The sequence below is a fragment of the Trachurus japonicus genome, chromosome 1 (genome assembly GCF_045865225.1).
Source record: "Trachurus japonicus isolate A0001 chromosome 1, Traja_1.0".
Classification (NCBI taxonomy): domain Eukaryota; kingdom Metazoa; phylum Chordata; class Actinopteri; order Carangiformes; family Carangidae; genus Trachurus; species Trachurus japonicus.
The window spans coordinates 31,475,667-31,486,934 of NC_140907.1; the positions used below are offsets into that span (position 1 = coordinate 31,475,667).

General features: G+C 41.5%; 2 protein-coding genes across 2 annotated transcripts; one reads left to right on the forward strand and one right to left on the reverse strand.

Moving 5' to 3' along the window:
* Positions 1–299: 299 nt before the first annotated feature.
* LOC146992295 (uncharacterized) lies at positions 300–1,157 on the reverse strand. The gene has a single exon (XM_085790307.1). The coding sequence runs from the start codon at positions 1,152–1,154 to the stop codon at positions 300–302; it is 855 nt and encodes a 284-aa protein (XP_085646433.1). The 5' UTR covers positions 1,155–1,157.
* A 6,314-nt stretch (positions 1,158–7,471) lies between these two features.
* On the forward strand, positions 7,472–9,385 carry LOC146992296 (G protein-coupled receptor 4-like). The gene is made up of 2 exons (XM_085785419.1): positions 7,472–7,874; positions 8,836–9,385. Exons 1-2 carry the CDS (start codon positions 7,491–7,493, stop codon positions 9,364–9,366), a joined length of 915 nt encoding a protein of 304 aa, XP_085641545.1. The 5' UTR covers positions 7,472–7,490; the 3' UTR covers positions 9,367–9,385.
* Positions 9,386–11,268: the final 1,883 nt, after the last annotated feature.

Here is an 11,268-nt window from a genome sequence, read left to right on the forward strand (position 1 = left end):
CATCAGTGTGAAGATACGCTATTTCTAAGTAGTCTAATTCTATACCTCTGGAACGCATGGTCGGGTCGGACCACTGACGAAACGATACGAATAGATACATTATGCTGCTAAAAAAAAAAAGAAAAAAGCAGCCCTGTTTTCTTTCCGACGTTTCCAAAACAAATCTACACGCGCCGGCCAGACAAACGTCTTCATGACAGTGGGAAATGCAGTCTTCATTCCGCCGCTTTCGTCCACAGGGGCCGCCAAAATCAACACTAAATGAAAAGTCTGTACAGGGGCTTTAAACTATCCCTATTTTATTTATTATTTGCTTTGGCCTCAGAGCCGCTCTGACATCTTAAAGTGGGCAGCTGCTTGGTCCGGACGAGGTAACACAGAGGCTGAACAAAACTGCCCATGGAGAGATCTGTGTAGGCCACAGAGGTGAGGGCCGAGAAGGGAGCAAAGTACTGGGGAACATACTCCCTCAGGTAGTACTCAAGTATCGCAGGGAAGTAGAGGACGTTGATCAGCACTAGTGAAGTGAGCACGATCCTGAAAGCTCGTTTTTTCACCGGATGGACCTCCTTCTTCTTGCCGGGCCCTGAACTGTGCAGGGACCTGAGGATCAGGACGCTGTAGGTTGATATGATCACAGTGGCATTAATAATTATCACAGAAACTACCGTCCACTTGAAGCCCCTGGAGAGTTTCATTAGGCAGCAACAAACAACAGTAACGACGGTCACCAGCAAGCACAACGACAGCCTCAGCTTGGGATCCTTGAGCCGGATGAAGACCAGCGGTTGGCAGACGGCCATGTAGCTGTCCAAACTCAGAAGGCACTGCAGCATCGGCGCTCCGGCGAGGTTCAAACTCCAGGCGACCATGTTGCTCACCTCCCTCGATGGGAAGCACGTGAAAAGGATGTACTCGGCCAGAAACATGAGGCAGAAGAGCACGTCGAACATGGCCAGGGTGAGCGTGAAGATCTCCGAGGTGGAGCAGATGCCAGGTTTGCCCAGCAGGAGGCGTATGACCAGAGCGTTGATCGGCAGCGCCAGTGGTGGCACCATCACTGCAGTGGGCAGGAAGTACCAGATGAGTATGTCGTACGGCATGTGGCCGGTGTTGTTGTAGTTGATGGTTCCTCTGTCTTCAAAGTTTTCCATCGTTGTGGGCTTAGTTTGTTGGTTGAGTTGAATATCTGTCAAAAAAAGGAAGGGATACTCTTTTATTTTGGAGTTGAAATGTCACTAGTAAGTAAATAGGTAGGCTAAATAAACCAGCTATGTAGCTATGTGCTCCACTGAGCCTTTTAGCTTCTTTTAGCTCATTGTTTTGGGTTTGGTTATCGCCAAATCGCAGGAAGGCAAAATTAGCGTCTATGTGCTGAGCCCCTGATCTTGTTGCCACCTACTGGTGACTTTTGGTATTGGTCACTTCTTTAAGTTTTGTTTTCCTTAAAGGGACAACGAGGAGTTTTGGAAAAGCGAAGCGTTTTCACACTACATTTATGAGCCTCCGCGCACACCGTAAAATTCTTTTGACCGGCGCAAGACAGACTCATGTTTTCATTCATCAATAATTAAAGTCAGAGGTTCAAAGAGGTTCACATACCGTCGTAGTTCCGACCATAAACGGCGATTCAGCTACGTTATTCTCATGACTCGTTGCGAAACTGAAAGTAAAGAAAGCTAGTCGGCTCGACCAGCATCTCCGCCACCACTAATAGTAACAAAATAACGATAGAGACAGAATGATATATTTATCGAAAATGGGCCCATTAACAAGTGTGGGTAGCGGAGATTCATCCACATTAACGTGAGACTTTTTTATAACCGATTAGAAACTCCTCGTTGTCCCTTTAAGTTTTATTTTCCCTTCTCCATGTGCTACAGTCAAAAGCTAGCAGCTAGCAGCCTGCAGTGTGCAGTGTTTTCCCTTACGTTCAGCCTTGGAGTAGATTTGTCCGTAAGTATTGTTTGTAAAAAGTGATTCTGCACATGTTTACAGTGTCAGTATTTTATGTATATTTATGTATTGCATGTAGCCTAAATAAATTCTGTTCTGTACTGTTCAGTTTTACAGAAACGGCATCAGTAAAAAACCATACACCTGAAGACGGTCTTGCTGAGTTTTTGTACGCTATCTGTCTAGCCTTGTCCAGATACACAAGAGTGAGGACAGAATAGTCTAGTATAGGTACCTCTAACTCTAAATTAATGCTAATGCTCAAATGGTGTCAGTGAAGCAAAACAAAACAAACATGTCACTACGCAAATGCTAATCAATAGGCCATAAGACCATTATAGGGTCATGGTTTCAGCATGGCGTGCTGTTGTGCAGATCACTGCAGGAAAATATGCAAAAAGAAAAAAAGAAGAGCCAATGAGCCTTGAAATATGAAAAACAAGACACAACTGTGTTAGCAGTGTACTAGAAATACACACTCTAAAAAAACAAAAAACAAAGAACCAGTCATTTTGTTCACCTTCTTCAGAAACATGGACGTTCAACAGCGCCACAAACCCTACGTCTTTTTACTATCATCTCACACCAGGTTGTTTTCCTTTGCAAAGTCTCATCAGCATAAACGTGATGCAAATTCCCACATTCAAATCACCGTCACGTTCCATTGTTTTATTTTTAGTGAAGTTTGTTCTGTCACACTTGTGGTTTTGCCACAGAGAGTTTTTATTTTGAAGCACGTGTGATTTACCTGAGAGGCCCAGTCTGGCTCACGTCATGTCTCATGTCTCATGTCATGTTGTGTTGTCTTTGTCTGACAGCTCTGTATGCTCAGCAGCAACCTCAACAATCCCACCTCTCTGGCTTCCAGTTTTCCATTCATATTTATCTTGATGGAGCCTTATGTTGGAGCGATAATTTAATTTCACTCTGTTTGTAAACAATGTCACACATATAGTATATGATATTGTGGAAGTTACATCTAGTTTAACCATATTTAAGAATCAAATATACTGTAGATAGAAATTTGGAGCATTTAGGAATTTCAGTTTAAAATGGCAATAACATATCTCAAAGATATTATTTGTCACCTATGGCAACACCTAGGCTATGTCTTCATATGATAACTACAGATTTGTTTGTGAAGCACACTGGTCCGTCTAGGTTTGAGAAATTATGATTTGTTAGTCATACACCCAATTCATAAAACTGTAAACTGCAATAACAAGTACTATGAACTAAATCTCATAATTTAATTTGAGGGTTTTAAGCTCAGTCACCATGGCATCCCCTTGTTTAGTGATAGTGACTTAAATATATTTATCTAAATGGAAATCTTCCACTGTAACGTGTCATCCAGGTCATCGTTGTCTCATGGCAACAAATTGAATCGAAGTCCAGCTGCCTTCGATCCAATTTGTTGCCAAGAGCTTCCACTGTAACGGCTACTTCTTCCACTTTTGTTGTATAATAATGACAACTAAATCTAGATCCACAAAACAATTGATCCAGAACATATGTGCATAAGACATCTGTGGTAAAATAAGGCACGGCTCCTAAACACTTAAATATGATTCAATACAATCTGCTCTTTGAGAAAAATAATAAAAATAAATTTTACCTCTAAATTGGGGAAATCCAGTTTTTTCTGCAAAATACTCAAAATAATTTCATGAACCTTAAAGAAAGAAGAAAGAAAACACTAACTTTATAGCAACATTTCAAGTCACTTTACCTTTTAGAAATGTCCTTGTTCTTCACCAGGAGTCCCAGCCTTCAGAGAGACAAATGCAGAGGTGAATGCTATATTAATAGCCGCAGACAACCACCTGACAGAAACCCGGCCATGCACTGCATTTGAATACCCACAGTCAAAACTGACAGGTGACAGCACCACCTCTGTGTTAAATGTATATTTGTGGGCTGATCTATGTTCATACAAAGATGTGTGTTTTCTAGTTTACTGAGTAAGAACAGCATCGTCTGCATATACTGCCCTGCTAAGCCAGACCGCAGTAACTACGCGAACAGTGAAACTGAGAAAAATGGCTTTAAAGTTTTTTGATTAGCCTTCCAAATGTGTTGTAGGTAGATTAGTGAAAATACACAGATTTGACAGGTTTTCATTAAGTAATATTTATGCAATAAAATATATTACCACATATTTTATATTTGACCCCTAAAAAGCAGTTACTGCGCTCTGCTGCCAGGTTTCCTTAAATAAATACACAGGTAATGCTACGGCAAAGTGCAGTAACTACAATGTTGTTGTTTTTTCCAGCATGCTTCTAGCGCTGTCTAGCCTGTACCTGGTCTTTTTACTAAACTTAACAAACTTCTTTCTTCATGGCCTAAGCTCAACCAAAGCATCAGAGCAGAGAAATGTCTTTTTTTCTCCCCCAGTCTGCTGTCAGCAGGAGCGGGGGCTGCAGCAGACTCGCGCCCGTGTGGGCTGAGCTCAAGCCGCATACAAGCCGGGTTCAGCCACGCTGAGCGGAGCGGGGAGGGAAAAAAAGTGTAGCCTACCGGTATTTCTTCTACTCTGTGGGACGGTGGATCTCCCATAACGGAGTGGGGGAGAAAGCAAGTGGGACAGATCTGCCCAGTCCCTGAGCTGCGCACGTTTCACAGACAGGCGCACAGTGTAAACAACGTCACCGGTTCAGCACCATGGATAGCTGGGGGTGGAGGTCCGAGGGTCCGAGGGTCCGAGGGTCCGGGGAGGGTCCGAGGGTCCGAGGGTCCGAACAGCGGTGTTTCGGAGTGGGGGGGGGGGGAGCGAACCGTCCCTGTGCTGGTGCTAACCTGCCGAAGCTAACGTTAGCTAGCTACCGTAACTGGCTAGCGGTGTGTAATAGAGCGCAGTAACTACAGGTGGAGTACAGGGGAAAAGAGGCAGAGTGCAGTAACTGCGCAGTTACTGCGGTTTGGCTCAGTTTTGAGTGTGATTTTGTACAGGGAAACAGATACAGAGTGCAGTAACTGCAGTTACTGCGGTTTGGCTTAGTTTCAAGGGTGATTTTGTAGTTACTGCAATTTTTCATACCTCATATCTCTAAAACTGAGCAACATTGACCGCTGAAAATTTTACACAAGATAAAACATTTATTGACAAGTTCAATTTCACAAAAAAATCAATTTCGAATTTTCGGTAGTTACTGCGGTCTGGCTTAGCAGGGCAGTATAGTGATACCTCCTTTAACCCATCACATTTGACTTTGAAGCTGCTGTTCTTACCCTGTCCATTGACAAACAATGTGACTTTTCATAATCAACTTAAGCTTGATTTGACTTGATAACAAATAGCCACTGGTTGTATTAATCTTATTTTCATCTGTTTTGTTTCTTTTATTTGTATGAATTAGCTCCTTGAGTGAGGAAATTAAAGTCCAAATCCACCTATATGCCGATGATATACACATTTTTTTTTAAATTATGCACCTTAAAGCCTGGTACACATAAGATTTTCTAAATCTCAACAGATTTTTTTTTATCTGTGAGAGACCCCACACATAATGATAATAAACCTTTCTTTGATTGAACAGTTTTGATCATATTGTATGTATTGTACGTATTGTATCAGAAATTTCAAATACAGCACACCACACACATAAAGATTTTTCTCATGACACACTGGAATCTCGTCTTCCACGCCAGAAATCTTGCATGATCAAACGTGATCTGATGTACTTTGAATTTCGCTTTGCTGATGGTAGCCATGGAGATGGTAGCCATACTGGTTTGTTGTTATGCTTCGTGTTCTTCAGTCAGCTCGCTTCTTTATTGGCTACATTCAACTTCACGTCACAATTCACGGACTAGGGATTGCCGGCTTCCCCCACACACAAGACGACTTTTGATTAAAACAGTCAGGATCGCCGGGGCCGACGATCGTAAATATTGAACATGTTTAATATTTACGATTTTCTGCCTCGACCATTTTCCGAGCAGATTGTCGGGAGAATTTGACTCTTAATACACTCCACAGGATTATCTCGTGGGATAATCTTAAAAGCCATAAAATAATTGGGTGATATTTGTCCTTGGTCAGAAGGGGGAAAATCGGGCCAAAATCAACCAGATTATCTTTATGTGTGTACCACATACTTACATGAATTGACAACTCTAGGAACTGTCTAAATTAAGTTAATAACATTTATTGAATTTCACTCCTATCCCTGCTCCCAAGAACAACAGTGCAATTCAAATTCACACACACAAACTATGGAGTTCTTTACAGTCAAACATACATAACATGACACAACACATTAGCTTCTGTTTTATTGAATTTCTGAGGTACTTTTTGTTTGAATTGTGCCACATGTTTGTATGTACATTTTATAGTTCAAGGGATATTACAGTAAAATTGCATTTTCATTAAGTTGTTTGACTCCATCAGGAATGATCAAATACAAAACAACTGAAGCCAAAACTCTAACTTTCTGATTAGTATCGCTGAAGCACTAATAACACTGAATCCTATGTTTCCCATAATGCAAATTTTTACACCAAGAGCGCCATCACTCAGTAACACTTGTAACACAGGCTGTTTCATGCACTATAAAATCTCAAGAAACTCAGCTCTGGGTTTTGAGTTCCTCCAAAGCCAACTGATTCATGGACTGAATGGTTAACTTGTCTCATTAGAGTTAGGGTAACATTTGGTTGTATAAAGATGTTACTATTTCTGTAAATTGGTGACTTTGCAGGCTTGTATTCCCAAGAGAGTTTTTATTTTTGTGTCTCAGGCACTTGGACCGGGCACGTTAGTAAGCTCTTGCGTTAGATTTCTCATTTATGCTTTCCTTGCATCACCTGTTTACTGTACAGTGTACAGTTGCATCAGTGAGGTTAACTACTGTAGATAAAGTGCTAGACCTGGGATCAGTTTACTGTTTCACAGCCTAATATGAATCATAACGTAGAAAAATAACAAATACACAGAAAAGTAGAATACTACACATTTATATATTCTTCTCTCAAATTTACAGTGTCATTAATGAACACTATACAGACTTGGCCGTCCTACAGTATGTTCTGCAGGCAGGTTGTGCTGTAATTAGGGCGCCCTGAAGGCAAATACAGAGTCCCCTCCATGCATTAATTACTCAAAGACTAACACAAGAAAGTCATTAATGTTCGCTCCTCCATGGACACAGCTTCAGCCCGAACACACCCCTCTGTACGTATCCAAACTGTCCAATCGCTGAAGACATCTCGGCGTCTTTTGCACCGCCGCCCTATCAACGCTTCGGTCAGACACAAAGTTAACGAGGGATCACTGACGTCCCTCAGCCTGGCCCAATCCAAACATGGCGACAGTCCCTGTGCATGGGTTTTAAAAGATCTGACGCTGCGTGCAGAGCAGCTGTGGAGCTGGAGGAGAACATCTGGACGGTTGGATGCTGTGAATTTGTTGAAGGTATAGATCGATTGATAGTTCTTGGATTTTGTTGCAACCAAAGTTATTTTTTAAGATCACAACATTTTTTTTCTTCTTGGTTCTTCTTCCAGCATTCACCTTTTATTCCTCCACAATGTTCAACACCACGCTGACTCCCACCACCAGCCACTACGTGAACTCTACCACTGTCAGTGGCCACCACCATGTAACCCCACCGTGGTACCAGTTCCCGGTGTGCGCTGTGGCCCCGTACGGCTTCATCTTCTACTTTGGGGTCAAGGTGTTCAACCTGGCGTTGGGGACTCCCTGTAACATCCTGGTCATGTGGCAGATCGTCACCAAGAAGAGCGACGCCTCCACTTCGGACATCGTCATCTTCAACCTGGCCCTCCTGGACGCCTACTTCTGTCTGATGACGCCCATCGAGATGACCAACCGGCTGTTGCTGGGCGACAGTCGCATCTGGTACTTTCAGAGGTTTGCGTACGGGATTAAAGATGTAGCACCGCTCTTTCTGGTAAGTTATGATGTCCAATACTGCAAACTTTGATGTTTAAAATGGATAGACGCTGCCAGTTTTTTTAAAAAAGTCACCACTTGGATTTAACTAAGCTAATAGGTCAGAGCCTCCCATTGGATAACTACTGCATGGATGATCATGTTTCAGCTGGCAACAATTTATTTAACCTTAACTGCTGCAGTCTCATTTCTTAAACAACCATGTTGGAAGATGTTAATCTGTTTCATAAGGGTCAAATTATTGGCATGAATCAAGCAAAAAAAAATCTTGCTGAGACTACAAAAATTGGGTTAAGAAATGTCCAATGTATTAAAAACTGAAAGGATAGTGGGGAACCATCATCTTCGAGGAAGAAATGTGGTCCAATGTGACAACAGAGTCCAGACCTTACTCCCATTGACAATCTTTGAAAAATTAATCCAACTTTGGACAGAAATAAATGTTGTGACATTGCAGAAGTTTATCGAAACTATGCCACAGCAAATGCGTGCCGTAATCAAAGCTAAAGGCGGAGCAGCAAAATATCAGAGTGTGTGACTTTTTTTTTTGGGAAAAGCAGTGTATTTTCTAATGTGAGGATATTTTTGTATCTCTATGCAATCCATTTTTGCACATTTTCTTGACTTATCTCGGTTTATTTCCGTGTGACGTTCAAGTTAGAAGGGTCCGAGGTTCACGGTAATGAATTATTTAATGCTAAATATGCCAAGAGTAACACTATAAGCCTATTTTTTGCAAAAAATAAAACACATGGTTTCCTTGTAAGTACAGAAAGGTATGGATATTTTAAAAAGTGTCTGAATATTAAGTGAAGAACATTTTCTGCCAGGTACCTCAATGTTTGGCAAACATGCTCTGACATTTATCAAAAAGCCATTATCAGTCTTCTTCTTGAATTTCATTTCTTTCTTCTAAAACTCATGGAAAGTTCATTTGAAGGTCATACTTCTTCCCCCAGGTGTGTATCTGCCTCGACCGCTACATCGCAGTGGTCCACCCTGTATTGTTCACTGGCATCCGTGACAACAAGATCCGCATCGCCATTTCTGCGGTGGTCTGGGGTTTCGTCCTGGCTTACGGCCTCACCAAGTGCACCCTGGGGGTCATGAGCGTCAACGAGGTCTTCAGCGGCGTCATCCTCTTCTCCTTCGCCGTCATGGTCTTCTGCAACATCTCGGTCATCTGGGTGCTGCGACGCTCCGTCATGGGGAAGGAGGAGATGCACCCGGTGAAGAAGAAGGCCTTCAAGATGGTGCTGACCATCCTGGCCATCATCGTGGTCAACTACCTGCCGCCCGTGGCGCTCATGCCCTTCGTGTCCTACTACACGTTTGTGGCGTTTCGCTGCCAGATCAGCATCAGCGTCTTCTCCATCATGGACCTGAGCTGCAGCATCGAGCCGCTTCTCTACATCACCAAGATGGAGCGTGTGGACGGCAGGTGCTGCGGGCGGAGCTTGTCCAAGCAGCAACAAGACGCCAAGGTGTAAGCAAGCTGCCAGTTGTAGATCAACCACACACTGGAAAATGGATTTTCCACATTTTGTTTTTTTTTATGATAATTTTCTGTGCATGTGTGTCAGAATTGGTCCAGATGTGGAAGCACATGTGTCAGAAGAAATCAGATATGTGGCCCAAATACATGTGTATATATAGCCTACGTGTTGTCTTTATTTAAACACTACCAATCAACACACTCCATTTCTAATTTTTTATGTTAATGTCAATATATTTAATAGTAGACATTGAAAACCTCCCTGATTGTGAATTGTGATAGAAATAAAGTTTATTTTATGAAACAAACTGGACCAGAAAAATATAACAATATTTTTGGGGATGTATTTTTCTGCATTTCTCTTATATTATCTAAAAGCAGAAGGTACAATCTAATAATTGTTTTGTATTTCTATTGGTTGTATAATTACATTAAAATTAAAGGGACTACGTGGAGTTTCGGAAAGCAAAGTGTTTTCACACTACATTTCCCATGAGCCTCCACACGCACGGTGAAATTCTTGGACCGGTTCATTCATCAAGAATGAAGGTCGGAGGTTCGAAGACGATCAGATACCGTCGTAGTTCCGACCATAAACAGTGCCAACTAGCGATCCGGCAGCGTTATTCCCATGAAACCCCGTCCAGGAAACCTAAACTAGGAAATGCTGGGGGAGTCGACCACTAATATCAAAATAACTATAAAGACAAAACAATATATTTATCGAAAATGGACCCATTAACAAGTGGGTAATGTAGATTCATCCACATTAATATGAGACTCTTTCATAACCAAACTCCTCGGGGTCTCTTTAATCATCCTAAAATGCATGAATTGAAGATATTATAACCTCTATCTCTTACACAGTTTGTTTGCCAGCCTTCAACAAATGTTTGTGTTCAGATAAGTTCCACATTTGTTTGACAGGATGCAAATTTCAAGTTTAATGGGCTATGTATTGTTCATCAGACAGTGACGGTTCACAAGACAATTTACATTAACAACTGAGACTCACTTTGTCCTGGGAGATTTGCATTTTGCTCATCCAGCAGATGATTCTTCCACACGACATAGTCAAACACAACAGAGAAAACTATTAACGACAGTAAAAGTAGCTGATGATGAGGCCAATGGATGGAAGAGAGAATAAAATATTAACAATTTGAACCGAGGTAGATTTTTCCTTAGAAGAGTCGAGTTTGTTCCCATGGAAACCCGTCTCATTAACACACACACATCTTTTGTCCGGTGTCCTGACAGCCTGGAGCAGAGCCTGGATTAACACAGCGCTGATTAAACACTGAGACAGGCACTAATTAAGCCTCATAACGAGCGACACCCTGTGGGACCAATTAGCAGCCATGTAATGAGTGGGCCGGCCGATTATGTAAGCGGTTAACAAACTAAACACATAACACACTGTAATTAGTGAAGGGACGACAAATATGCAGCGTAATGAATGTGAGGTAACCGCTCCCATTTAGGGCGAATTTACATAACTAGAATATACAATTTAATCTGTTGATTAAGTTAAAAACACATTGTTTCTCTCTTCTTGACACACTTTAGGATTATTTTTGTGACACACAAAAAATCAATATATCACAAAAAGGCATAAACATATAAAAACAAGTCTTTATTTTGATTAAAATCTTTATAAATTCTACATTTGTGCAAATATTTGTCATCTCGGTACATGTATGGATGAATTTTTAAAGCAGAATTAATCTTTGAATTTCATATTTTGATTTCAGGAAGCAAAATAAAACCAAAAGTTCATTATATAAGAGTCATGTATTGTATAGAGAGTATTAAAAGATATGTGTTAGCTGACTTGACTGATATTTGATGATAAGGCTTCTGGTATTTCAGACTGAACAGAGATTCTGTACATCTG